This window comes from Pholcus phalangioides, unplaced genomic scaffold (assembly GCF_987345545.1).
Source record: "Pholcus phalangioides strain wild (caught in Gottingen) unplaced genomic scaffold, Ppha-v1.0 ptg000022l_1, whole genome shotgun sequence".
NCBI lineage: Eukaryota > Metazoa > Arthropoda > Arachnida > Araneae > Pholcidae > Pholcus > Pholcus phalangioides.
The window spans coordinates 5,338,012-5,352,891 of NW_028301615.1; the positions used below are offsets into that span (position 1 = coordinate 5,338,012).

At 35.5% G+C, this 14,880-nt stretch overlaps 1 protein-coding gene across 2 annotated transcripts in view; it reads left to right on the forward strand.

The window, feature by feature from the left end:
* The window catches only part of LOC149069395 (uncharacterized), a 166,202-nt gene that overhangs the window by 44,475 nt on the left and 106,847 nt on the right, over window positions 1-14,880 (forward strand). For both annotated transcript variants that reach the window (XM_089249699.1, XM_089249698.1), the window contains exon 5: window positions 6,845-6,947. In XM_089249699.1, coding sequence (XP_089105825.1) covers window positions 6,845-6,947 — 103 coding nt within the window. The remainder of the gene's footprint in view (window positions 1-6,844; window positions 6,948-14,880) is intronic.

Below are 14,880 nucleotides of genomic sequence, written 5' to 3' on the forward strand. Positions count from 1 at the left end.
TGATTTCAGCATCGGTGAGATAAATCCAAAATTAATGAAAAAGATAATTTCAGTATTAATGGAAGGTAATTCCAGCATTAATAAAATTCCAAAATTAATGAAAGCGCTAATTTTAGCATTAATTAAAGACAACTCCAGAATTAATGAAAGACAAATTCTAGAATTAAGGAAATAGATAATTTCAGTTCCAAAATAAATGAAAGAGAATTCAGCATTGATAAGAGATAATTCAACACTGATGAAAGAAAGAATTCCGGAATTAATGAAAGAAAAATTCTAGTTTAATGAAAGAGATAATTTCAGTTCCAAAATAAATGAAAGCGATAATTCCAGCATTAATTAAAGATAATTCCAGCATTAATTAAAGATAATTCCAGCATTAATTAAAGATAATTCCAGCATTAATTAAAGATAATTCCAGCATTAATAAAAGAAATAATTTGAGCATTAATGAAAGAAATATTAAAGGAAATAATTCCAGGATTATTGAAAGAAAATTCCAGAATTAATAAAAGAAATAATGAATAACGGAAATAACTCCAGAATTAATGAAAGAGATAATTCAGCATTGATTCAGAAGTAAGGAGTGGAGTCATTCTCAAAATGCTAAAGATATTGATGTCGATGCCAATCTTCTGAAAGGTGTTTGCATCAGAAGTGTACCAAGACAGATTTCAGCACCAAAAACTTTTGATAAGAAAGTTTCACGATCGGATGAGAATCAACACAAAGCAGAAGAAAGGGAGTTGGAAATTCAATTGTCATCGAAAACTATGCTGAACACTGCAGAGAAAATGATAGAAGTAGGGATAAAGAGAAAAAACTTTGTAGACATCGAAAGTGGGCAAGTTCGTCTGAAAACACTGAAAGAAAAAATGTGTAGGGTTCTTGATAAATTAGAGGAAAACAGCGTCATTAGTCAGCAGAAACAGGAGTCAACAAAATGCCATGAGGTTTTTTTAAATGTATGTTTATTTGTTTGATTTGTAACTTTCACCTTTTTTTACACCCAGCTTGGATTATGACCAATTTTTACGTCACTACAAGTGAATGTAAGTTTTATCAAACATCAAGAGAGAAATGAATCAACAAGAGTTAAATGAAAACTTCACCCAAAATTGTAATCGATTTCTGTAACAAGAATGTAGCAAATGTGTGTAACACAAAATCGTCACTAATTTCGGTTGCTTAGAAACAGGCCCTTTTCGAGTTTTTGATTTTATATTATAGAGTAGATTTGTATATGGGTCAGTAAGAAAAAAAAAAGGGTTGTCATTCATGTAGCTCTTAAGAAAATATTCTTGATGTTAAACAGAGGAGAGATGGCTAATAAGTATTGAAAAAATCTGTTGTGCTGAGGATTTCAAGCTTTGTTACTTTTGGAATGCTTAACATAGATACAATAAATTGTCAATTTGGGATATAGAAATGTCCCTCAGCGGATACATTAGAAGAAAAAATAATGAATCCCGAACACATACTAGAAAAATTCAGGCTGCACCATTTTCTACAGCAAATAGTGAATATAGGACTTGAATTATTTGCTGCTTTTGCTTCTTTTAATTGTGCTGTAATGACTCAGATGAGTTGGAAAACAGATTATACAGACTTAGGTATTGTATGTAAATAAAATTTGTACTAGGTGAAAGAAAATTTGATTTTATTTTGTGTGCTGCCATTCATAGCACATAACATGAATAAAAATCCACTAGTGTGTGGATGGAAAAAAATTCTCTTCTTCAAAATTTGTTATTTTTTTGTTTTGTTCCTTTAAACGTGAAAACATTCTATTGTTTTGAAATTTTTCCTGCTTAAATTAATTTTGAGATGAGTTGTGGAAAGCAGCACGAGGAAAGGCATTACAACTGCTGCCTATAGTTGTCGTAATGTAATTCTCTCTCTCGCATAGCTGTTGATAAATTTGCTAAGTTATTCAAAACTTTCCTGTTTAACAAAATGGTTAGTTTGATTTAATTATTTCTTATAATGTAAAACTAATCAATTTGTAAGAGTTCCATTGACATGCCAAGTTTAGTGAAAACGGTTAATACGATTGCAGATTGTCAAAATTTGGACACTTTTTACAACTATTTAGATCACTATTTGGTCACTTTTTACAAATATTTAGGTCACTATTTTCACTACTTTTGAGGCCATGAGTCGTGCTGAGCCCTGGATGTGTACTATCCCCGTTTGAGAAAGTATCTAGTTGCACATCTAGATAGATGGCACCACCTACTGAACACAAAACACACCAAATGCTGGGCACACACACATAAGCACACTGTTAAGTTTCTCCAACACAAATCTGACATAGCTCCCATATTCAGGTGTGAAAATATGTGGCAGTTAAATGGCCAAAGATCAGAATGGTGGACCATCAGAGAAGGAAAATAAAATCATTTTACCAGGAAAACCAAAGGGAATTGGAAGTGTCTGAGAGGAGAGAGAGAATCTAATTTGCTTTAATTTTGAATTGAAATGTAAAATCAATCAGAAGGGAATTTATAGATTAATTATTAGTAAATATACAAATGTGTGCCTTTAACTGTTAATTAAAGTGGATCCTGCTTATAACATTTTTCAAAAACCATCATAAAAAACTTTGTAAATAGGAAAACACTTTAAACAGGAAATCTTAATGAGAATTATTTATTGTTAGAACCACAAAAAGAAGTTTGATTAACATGGAAAAACATTCTAAATGGGAGAAACGTTATAAGCAGGATCAACTGTATATTTGTTTTAGATTTATTACATGTTCAGAATTTCATACGTTAAATTCTCAGTGCTAATGAGTTTTCCTACTAGTAGACAATGTAAGTAAATGAACCTTTGAATAGAACATGTTTTTAGAAATGAATTATACTTGATTCACAGATACCTTCTTCTCTTACCCAGAACATGACCCACCGCTCAGTCTCAATGAAGAAATATAAGCAGGTGATCAAAGACCTGGAGCATACTGGAAGAAAATTCATAGAGATACCAATTATTTGGGGCATAATTTTTTTCAAAATATTTTTTTTTTTGAGAGAGACCCACTTTCACCCAAAAAGGACCCACACTTTTTGAATAACCAGGTAAATTAGAGTACAGTGGCATCTCTGCTCTTCCAAAAGCTAATGCAATGGACAAATTTTTGGTAAATTTGACCGATTGTAGCCAGAAAGGGTATTTGTGTGATTGGGGATGAAAAATTTTCGCAAATTCAATTTTTAACTATACCAATATTTCAGCACTTGTAGCTCACAAATAAATTCAAATATTTTGATGGAAATTATGTCGTCTTATAGGATTTTTTCTGTTCTTTTCAACTATGTGCTCAATTTGCATGTAGGTCTCTTATAAACTTCACAAATAGTTTTTTTTAGACTTGACACACATATTTTTTTCATAATCAATTATCCGCCATAACTCAAATGGAAATGGTTTGAGATAGCACAGTGTTAGTGGGGTGTTTCATGATCCACTTGGGCTTGTTTATCACCCCTTTCGTTTGGCTGAAGAATTTGGATTAACCCTGTTATATATTCAATATAAAGATTCCTCAACATTTTTTTAGCTATTGCACAGACATCATATTCAGTGTTTTGACAAATATGCCTGTGTAATATAAAAGGTTAGGTTTAAAAGGTGCAAAAGTTCTACGTCACATCTGTGCAATAATTTAGTGCAATACTCATACTCGTATTGGAAATATCTCGTAGAACCAAAATTTGCATATATGTAAAGAAAAACCAGCATTATAATTCATAGGCTACTTTAAAACATCAAATGTCTACAAATGTACAAATTTCTGGATGGCAATGATGGTTCTTCCTTAAAAGCATGATAATGACTCGTTATATTTTCTTTCACAAAAAACTTTTTTTAATCAACTTATTTTTGGCTGGACATGCAGTGGGTGGACAGCAAAGAAACTAGGAAGGGAAAAGAACAATTAATGAATTTGAGCTAATTAACATTCACCACAACAAATTGTATGTAATTATGAATTTTTTTCAAATTCGTAATTGCATACAAGCATAGCTAAGCATTATAGACAAAGAAAGTAGAGTGTTCAAACATAATTGTCATCACAAATGGACAAGGTGGCAGGATCATAACTGTCCAGGCTATGGGGCAAAAGTCTTCAATTTTTCTCTTGTCGCAAACACTGCCTGTTACCCATCATCGGAAGAACAACCTTACAGCAAGTTTGACATATATATATTGAAATCAGGATTATCTTAATCCTTGAATGCAAATTGTACAGGGTGTTTAATTGGAACACCCAAATACAGCAAACCTGCATTTCTCAAAGAACTCTATATTTTGAAGAAGAAAAAAATCCTTCTCTTAACTGTACTAAATGCATTTTCACATCTCTGTTTCAAAGTAATTTTTGAAAAAAACTCTCTCAAAGACCAAGCCACAATGGTAGTGGAAAGAAAATGTGAAATTCCTTTTCTTTATTCATAAATGTTGGTTTTTTTCGGAGGGGGAAGAATCTGATAAGCAGAGGCTTATCAGGAAAAATCTTATAATTCATATTTTAATGTGTACCTACACTCATATCTATTACTGAACATAATGAAACGAGAAAAATCAAGAATTTGTAGTGAAAATCAACCTCCATTTTGACCAGTATCAGTTACTATTAAAGAAAGATCAGCTCCATAGTTAAGAACCAGATTTTTGTTAAGAATCATTGTGGTACATCCTCAGTATATTTTTTAACTTGTGTCATGCCATTTGAATGAATTGATTTTCCTATAGCCTATATATATATATATATATATCTTATAAATGGACTCTGAGCAGTTGTTTTTGTAGTCATGCCAGCTAAAATAGCAAACCTGAGGACATTACATATGGGGGAAAAACAATGACAGTTTCTCTACAAATTTTGCTTGTTTTTTATTTCAGCCTTACAAAATTTTTAAGAGGCTTGCAAAAGCTTGACAATGCCCTGTAACTATTGCAAGACTTGACTCATGAGTACAAAATCTGACATGAGCATCGAACACTCTGGGTGCTTACGGGAGCACAGTGGTGCTCGCGAGGAACTGGTTGAATGTGCTTGGTATAGGGCACGGGTTTTCAACTAGTATTCAGTGAGTTTTTTTTGTTGTGGTTTTTTATGATCAAATGTCTCAGAACCTGGAGGAGCTTTCAAAGAAGAAAAATTTCTTATTACCCTGATATGCACGAAGCTGTTCTTTACTTTGAATTTTAATGAGGTCCTGCCATTTAAAAAAATTCAGATCACTTAGGCCAAAAAAAATTAACTTCAAAAAGAAATTTCACATCAGATGCCTGAATCAGAAGCTAGTTTATCAGTTTCATTTTCCATTTATCAGAAAATTATAAGTTGTAAAAATGATGTTTCCTTATAAATTTTTCATCCACTAGAAGTAAGAATTCTTGAATTTCAGAATTTAAATGTACTTTACGAGAATCTCAGGGATATGTAAACACATGAGTCCCACATGGGGAGATATCAGTTGCATAGGGACTCTGACAATGAGATTTGATGCAATGATTTATTTCCTTTTCAGTCTGTGCCAGATATGCAGTATTTCTGCTCGCATGCCAGAAACTGGCATACAGGGTGCACACTAAAGTCCCCTGGACTTTCGAACCATTGATCCTAGAAGCATATTCCTTTTTTGGAAAAAATTTCCAAATAACTGTTACATCATTCGTATTGCATGGGGTTATATATTTATTAAAAGGAAAAATTAACGCTCTGTCTTAAAAAACTCAACCAGAATGTTGTCATTTTTTTCTCCTAAGCCCAACAAAAGAAAGTCTCATGTTTTTGAATGCATATGTGCTGCGGTATTTGAATTCGAAAATTGCTGAAAAATGAGAGAAAGAACCACATAAAGCTCATTTCTACGTTTTATATGCTGTATTTTTTTTTTGTCTTATTTTTGGCAGTTTTCCAATTCAAATATCTCAGTGAATATTGCAGTTGGTACAACCCTATTGAAAATCTTCGTGGCATTGTGTTGAGAAGTTTATAGAATAATTGTCAGCATTCTCCTTTAAAAGATCTTAGAGCTCCATTGGGAGTTTTTGGTATAATTTTGAGCCACAGATAATGCAAGACTTAATTTCTTTGATGAAGAAACTGCATTAACGAGCGAAATAAAAAACTAGCGAATGCTAGATTTTGAATTTTTATTTCGCTAAAAATTTAACTTGGTCAAAACTTTTGCTTTTTTTTTTTTTTTTTTTGTTATTACATTGTCTATAAAGTGTCTGATTTTTTCATTTTTCAAATAAAGTACTTGTTCACTACAATAAGTGGTAATCAATCTGTGATGTTATAATTAGTATTTCTCAGATATACTATGTGATCTCAACTAGTGTCTGAACTTTGATGGTGCACTGTATTTATTTTTTGAGTTGTAAGAAGAGCAAGGGTACTCAATGAGCAGTTGGTTTTTGATCTATTATGAGATTTGCGATTAATAAAAAATATAAAAAATATTAATAGTGCAGTATATAAAAAATATAGAATCATAAACCAAAACTCATGAAAAAAATCATGTCCGCTGTAACCAATTATGGGTGCAAGGATTAAAGAAGTCATGGCATCCTGCATAAAATATATTTAATAAATTGAATATAGTTTATAAATAGATACGGCAGAAATAAAAGACTAGAAAAATATTACTCAGACTACAACCATCGCAGCCATTCACAAGCGCATTCGAAAACCAACTCATTGTTGACGACCTTGATTCTGTGGTCGCCTTTGACAATCTCTACAAGTTTTTTAACATAAGTGGTTTTTTTTTAATGAGCAGCATTTAATTTTCAGTAATGTATCATAATTTGTTTATCTTAGGTATGTTAAAGTCTACTTACTTCCAGATCGAACGAAAAGTGGGAAAAGGAAGACAAAGGTTAAGAAACATACACTTAATCCTATTTTTGAAGAATTACTAAAGGTATGAATTTAACTTTTTTTTTAATGTTTTTTTTTTTTTTGGCAGCTCTACAACAAAGATCTCCTGGATTTCATCATTTAAGTTTTATTCTTCCAAAATATATTTATTAGTGAATTCCGTGAGATCCAGTCTTTTTCACATTTATCTTATTGAAATGCACAATCCCACACATTTTGTCAACTATGTTATGTCTATAAAGTCTAAGGGTCGTATGCACAGACAGGGTTTAAACTATGATCACAGGTTATAATGAGGTTCACTTCAAAAAATTTATTCTTTTCACCTGAACCATGGCTTAAAAACCAGTTTTGTTGGCTGAATCTGGACCACTATATTTGGTGGGTCAGTAGACGAACCATGGCCTAATGCATGTGCTGTTTCAACACGCTGATGATGTGTTTTTCTTCGATGGCTGATTACCTGCGAGTGAAAATTGCAGTCTATGAGTGTTCATGTTCTAGTGAAGACATCATAGTGTCACCCTGTGCTCTCCCCAGTGTTTACGTCTGCCCCAATTTCCCTTGGTGATTTTATTTTCAGGATTTCTGCTGGATACTTTTTCCAGGTAAGTTCTGTTCATTTGTGTAAGTGCTCATGGGTCTTATTTGTCCATTTTCAAACCCGGATAACATTCCGGTGGTCAAAAAATTATGCTCACTTGTAGAGGCGTACCATGAATCCCCTGATCAAGATGAAAAATTTGAAAAGCTTGTATTTCAATGGTTGAAAATTAGTTATGAGGAAGGTAACTCCCTAATTAGAAATGATGATTGTGTTGCTGCTAAGAAATTAGAGTAAGTATTTTCTGTGTATGTACAACTGATCGAATCTTCTTCTGAAGAAGAGGAAATGTTACATGAAAAGGTGCTAAAAGCAGCACAGACTTTTTTTGAGGATCTAAATGTCAGTACATGTATCCACAGTAGCAAACTTAGGTTCAAAACTATTGCCTCAAGATTAGTGAAACCCCTCCCCTCACTTGAACCAGACTCCAAGAACAAGAAAAAAGGGACAAAAAAAAAGATTAGGAAGAAGAAGAATAGTACTAATGATTTGAGTATTGGAAGCCCTAGCTCGGTGCCTCAAATTGGTGAATCCCTTGACACAAAAGGTGTCTTAAATAAGGATATTTGTTGTCAGACTAGTGTTAACAATGTGAACAAAAAACTTGAATATGACTCAGAACTTCAGGATCTAGTAGTGATACATGTGAAACTAGCTCAAGTAATACTAGTAGCTCTTCAAATGAGACTTCGGGAGAAAATTCCCCTCATAACAACAACATTACTTTTGATCACCCCAAGTGATCTCACTTTACCCAAATTGGACATACAAAACAGCACCTTGAATTTTTCTGGTGATAATACAACAAAGGACATTTCTATATCTCCCTTTCAGGGAAATACAAATTCAAGGACAGCTGTTTTGTTGACAGGTAATAACTCAGATGTTTAAGGCACTAATGAACATGGTCAAATTCTTGCCTTGCACTCTGATAATAGCGAGAACATGGAAAACATAGTTAGTGGTGCAAACACAGATTCACAAACTGGAAACATGGCCTGCAGTGATGAATCTCATTAAAATGATTGACAAGATGAATTAGCAGACAGCACAGATGGTTTTGCCATAGTAATTCATAATAAAAAACGAAAAAATATATCCAGTGCACAACAGACAAACTGATTAGTGAACAACAAACAAACAGTAACACAAATACTGAAAACAATAATAATGATGGATTCACAACAGTTACAAGGAACAAGAAAAAAAGTAATATCCCTCCCATAATTTGGACTGATGAGGAAATGATTGGTTAAACGACTTCAGCGAAATAAAGGCTGAATGTGAATTTCCTCCCCCCCCCCCACAGGGGTGGGAACTCTGCGCCAAAACGAATATCTTGCGCCATCCTGCTCCAATAGCGTATTTTCACATTTTTCTGCGCCAAATAGCGAATTTTGCTTCAGTATGCCCAGAATTTCGGAAAGGACGTCAAAAAAATTTTGTTCCTGCTAGCCACGAAACGTTTCTTTACGAGAGAAGAGCATATTTTATTCCACTATACTTAAACTATCACCTTAAACTATCGGCCCCTGATCGGGCTTTCCATCGTGAAACCCCGATATTGTCCGTGATCGTGGAACTGAAGATGGCTTGCAATGCCTTTCAGCTTTAAAGTGCAAATTCGAGTGTTTCCGTTTAAAAAAAAAAAGTCGTCACTGGAAGCAGCAGAAATTACTGTAGTCGATTGTCATTGTGTTATGGTGATGCTAGTGCTGGTGGATGTGTCTGGTTGTTATTTCGGAAACATACAGTCATGACTCCTTTCTTTTTTTTAGTTATTTAATAGAAGAGAGAGAGACTTTTAGGACATGTTCGGTCGACAGTTGGAGCCAGACTGAACTCCAATACAAGAACACACTAGATAATGCCTAGCTAGTAAGTGGCATAAAAAATATAATAAAAATATAAAAATTGTACCAGACAAGTAGCGCCACAGTACTCCCCCACGAGTCTGAAGGACGGCATATGGCACAATGTACAAAATATGATAATATAGTTACAACGATATGACAGTATAGTTACAACGATATGACAGTATAGTTACGACGATATGACAGTATAGTTACGACGATTTGACAATATAGTTACGGCAACTAATATGGCATTGACATGTGCAAAAAAAAAGATTTTGTTCGAAAAATTCAAAAAATACGCAATACGAAAATACCTTATGCACAAATTAATAGTAGAGCAAAAAAAAAAAAATTACAAATGATCAAAAATTAGTAAATGTATGTATGTGCAAAAACGATTACTAGAATAAATAATAGACATATATAATATACATATAAGAACATTGAAAAATGAAAATTTTTTACAAAACATAATACCAATTTTCAAAAAATGTTGCAAAAAACAAAAATAATGTTATTCATTTGAAAAAATATGCAAATAAGAATAATATCAAGGAATTCTTATACGAACCGTATGCCCTGATCGAGTTACATAAGGCTGTTTCGGTTCAGCGAACGGTGATTGCTCATTAAAAGTGCTATCAAGCAAAAATGCTGGTTTCAATCTGTCTATTGAGATTTTCGTTAGTTTGCCTTTCATGTTCACTGTATATACTTTTGGAGATCGTTCAATCACTTCATATGGCCCCAAATATGGTTGTTGAAGGGGCTTTCGTACGGTGTCCAGCCGCACGAACACATGGGAAGAAACAGCAAGTTCTTTATGAACGAAAACGTTGTGAGTTCCATGCCTTGAAGTTTGGATCGGGCATAAAGTGTTTATGTGATCTCGTAGAGCACGTAGAAATTCCGGCTGTGTTGGCTGAGGGTCGGAACTGCGGAAGAATTCACCAGGTAGGCGCAATGGTGATCCGTAAACCATCTCAGCAGCAGAAGTGTTGATGTCCGGTTTGATGCTGGCTCGGATGGACAGAAGTATAGTAGGTAACACTTCAGTCCAACGTTCTGTGGCATGGCAGCGTATGGCGCCTTTGAGCTGCCGGTGGAATCTTTCAACGATGCCATTGGAGGACGGATGATACGCTGTCGTGCGTGTTTTCTGAGTTCCAAGAAAACGAACGAATGCGCGAAACAAATCACTTTCAAATTGTCTCCCTTGATCGGTGGTAACCGATTCCGGAACTCCGAATCTGCTGATCCAACCAGAGTAGAATGTCTCTACAACAGTTTCGGCTTTTTGGTTTTCCATCGGGAAAGCCTCTACCCACCTGGTGTATCGATCCACACAGTTAAGGCCGTAGGTGAAACCCCGAGAAGGAGGAAGAGGACCAACAATGTCGATGTTAATGTGTGAGAATCTGCATTGGGGCAAAGGGTATGCACCGATGGAAGATCGAGTGTGGCGATGCACTTTTGAGCGTTGGCACTCGATGCACGCCCTGGTCCATCGTGTGACATCCTTGCGTATAGAACTCCACACAAATCGTTGATGAATAAGGTCTACAGTTGATTTAACACCTGGATGGGCGAGGTTATGAAGGACCGTAAACACGTGATATCGGTGTTTTTCTGGTACGTAGGGACGGATAATTCCAGTGGATAAATCACAAAAAAGTTCTGTACCCTGAGGACCGAATTTGATAGGTTTTATATCGAGCACCCCACCTGGTTGTCGGAGGGCTGTTAATTCAGCGTCTGTACTCTGTGAAGTAGCAATAGCTGCGTAATCAATCGAGTCAGGTAAATTAATTTCGGATAATCTGGAAAAAGCATCCGCTACAACATTTCGCTCACCCTGAATGTAACGAATGTCCGTAGAAAATTGTGATATATACTCTAAATGACGTCGTTGTCTGGGAGAGCTGTTATCATTAACTTTGTGAAAAACATAAGTTAGAGGCCTATGATCACTGTAGATCGTAAATGGTCTGCCTTCTAACATGTGTCTGAAATGTTTAATAGAACTATAAACCGCAAGCAACTCGCGATCATAAGTACTATAGTTCTTTTCAGTTGTCGTTAACTTTCGAGAAAAAAATGAGAGTGGTTCGACGACACCATCGGAAGTTTGTTGTAAAACAGCTCCGAGAGCGAAATCTGATGCGTCGACTGTCAACGAAAGATGAGCATCATGTTTAGGATGAGCCAAAAGCGTTGCATTGGTAATAGCATGTTTACACGTTTCGAAAGCAGCAATAGTTTCCCCCGACCAGGCGATGAGAGATTTATCTTTTTTCTTCTTTCCTTTGCACAAATCGTGTAAGGGAGCCTGGTCAGATGCTGCGTTTTTTAAGAAACGGTGGTAAAAGTTGAGAATTGCTAGAAATCTTCGAAGTTCATCAACCGTTTTTGGTTGCGGATAATTACGAAGAATGTCGACTTTTTCTGGCAAAGGAGAAATGCCGTTGCTGTTAACCAAAAATCCTAAGAACTCTATCTCAGATTTCCCGAATATGCATTTATCAGGATTAAGAATTATACCAAAACTGTTTAAACGTTCAGAAACCAATTCTAGATCTTTAAGATGTTCTTCTTCTGTTGCTGATGCAACTAGTACGTCATCTAAATATGCATAACAGTTCAAGTCTCTTAAGACAATATCTATGAACCGTTGAAATGATTGTGCCGCATTAGACAATCCAAAACACATATATAAGTACTCATAAAGTCAGAATGGGGTAATAATGGCAGTTTTTTCAACAGACTCGGGATCTAAAGGTATCTGATGATAAGCCTTAACCAAGTCCAATTTAGAAAAAATGTTTTTTCCCTGCAGACCGTAACTGAAATCATGAACATGTGGTATAGGATATCTGTCTGGACACGTTATAGAATTAAGTTTTCTGTAATCCCCACATAAACGGTATTCTCCATTACGTTTAGGAACAATGTGTATCGGGCTTGCCCATGGACTTTTTGAAGGTCTCAGTATGCCCTGATCCATTAGCGTTTGAACTTCACGCTTTGCAATAGCAAGTTTCTCTGGAGAAAGTCTGCGGGATTTGGTAAAGACAGGAGAACCTTTAGTAGTAATGCAATGTGTAACGCAGTGTTTTTTAGAAGTAGCCCCAAGCATAGAAGGATTCGTTAGATTAGGAAATTTAGATAAAATTTTCAAGTAGGGCGAATCTCCACTAATGGTCTTTAAGCCTAATGTAGGACAACTGGCATTGCTACATTTGATTGAAAGTGATGTCAAACTGTCAATCAAACGAGACTTTTTTACGTCAACTAATAGACCATAATGTTCTAAGAAATCAGCACCTAATATCGGGCGATTAACATCAGCTATAACGAAGGACCATCTAAATAGTCTGCGTAACCCTAAATCCACTGATAAAGATTTGCAACCATACGTAGAAATTTTAGTATCATTAGCACCAATCACAGGGTTTAATGCATTTTGATGCTTTTCGACCGAATTTGAAATGGTACCAACAATAAGGTTTACGTTTGGGTGTACCATCACCACTAGACCTCTCTCTAGACCGAGAATTTGAACGAACTCTTCCCTTTTTGTTAAAATTTTTCTCTCTATAGCGGGATAAGCAGTCAACAGCAACGGTCAAAGTCGAAATTTGACTTTGAAGTGATTGCAAGCTGATGGTTTCATTACGGCTGACCTCAGAAATAGTCGGTGTGTGCCCAGTGACTTCGGTAATTTTATCTGCCATTTCTGCTAAATCCGGCAATGTATCCTTACTAACAGAAAGTATCTGCTGTGTATGGATAGGCAAACGTTGTAACCAAAGGGTTTTAAGCACTTCATCTGAAATTTTCTTGCCAGCTAATGTATGCATCTCATGCAACAACTGAGAAGGTCGCTTATCCCCAAGAGTGAGCTCTTGGAGTAGAACTCGTAAGCGGGAAGTTTCCGACAGTGAAAACTGTTGACAAATGCGTGTTTTTAACTGGTTGTAAGAATCGTCTGTAACAGGAGCTCTGATCAAATCGCTAACATATGATAACACTTCGACATCGAGAGCTGTCACAACACAGTGAAATTGCGTTTTAGGATCAGTAATTCCGGCAATTTTAAAGTTCGATTCAATCTGAAGAAACCAAAGATCGACATCGGATTTCCAAATCGAAGGCACGCGAAAAGAAACACGCGAAAGTTCTAATTCAGAAGACATACCTGTTTCTTCGGTAGCGTTCGGCATATCCAAAAAAAAAGTTCAGCACAATCCAGGAAGAGAACTGAGGAGATGCCCCCTCAATCAGTCAGCAAACGCACCACACACAGGGGAAAAAAGAAGAAAGGCAGCAAGTATAATATTACGAAGCGAGAAAGAGTACTTGTTTTCGTCTGCTTTCGAGTTCGTGGCTGTCAAACATCTGCTTTACGCGGGTCACCAGTACTATGGTGATGCTAGTGCTGGTGGATGTGTCTGGTTGTTATTTCGGAAACATACAGTCATGACTCCTTTCTTTTTTTAGTTATTTAATAGAAGAGAGAGAGACTTTTAGGACATGTTCGGTCGACAGTTGGAGCCAGACTGAACTCCAATACAAGAACACACTAGATAATGCCTAGCTAGTAAGTGGCATAAAAAATATAATAAAAATATAAAAATTGTACAAGACAAGTAGCGCCACAGTGTTAAATCCCGATGTTTCGTGAAAAAAATTTTCATTCCGGGAGTAAAAAGCGCATGTCCGCCGAATTACGAATGTTAGTCTAGAAACTTTGCCGAATAACGAGCGTTAAATCGCTAATTTTGCCGAATAACGAGCGTTAAATCGTCAATCTCGCCAAATAGCGAGTGTCAGTTCGCGAATCTCGCCAGATAATGAGTGCTGAATCGCCAAACATGGAGTTGATTGTTCCGAAATTCTCTCCCATTTTGCAACAATTTCTTTCCAAGTATAAAAAAATTAAAAACTTATAAATTTTTTTTAGCTCATTTGAAGTGCTGCTGTTCAAGGCAGCAAATAGTGCCCCAGTAAGCAAAAATCATCTTAAATAGACGGGTGCAAAAAATTTTATGATAGCCGCTCTTTCAAACAAGGTGTCAAAAGCCTAAAACACAAAAATCAAGCTGACGAAAAGATGTTTGATGACAAATAACTGTGCAGTTTTATTTTGAAAAGGGTTGAGGGTTAATGAAAATATTCTTGTTAATTTCACTGTTCCAATTTATAAATATCTGCTCCGAATCCCATATTTTGCTGCTCCAAATCCTGAATTTTGCTGCTCCAAAGCTGCTCCGAAATGGACTTAGTTACTTCCCACCCCTGCCCCCAACAAAAACCTACGGGTGATAAAATGACATTTCAGGTCTTCTCAGAAAAAGACCATAGAGTAGTAACAAAGATATTCAATGAAAAAAAATTCAATGAAAAAACAAATTTTGAAACAAGTCGACTGGGTAAAATACACAAATATACTGGAAAACCTGCCTCCATTAGAACTAAATGATCTTACAAGATATACAAAAGACTGGATGTTG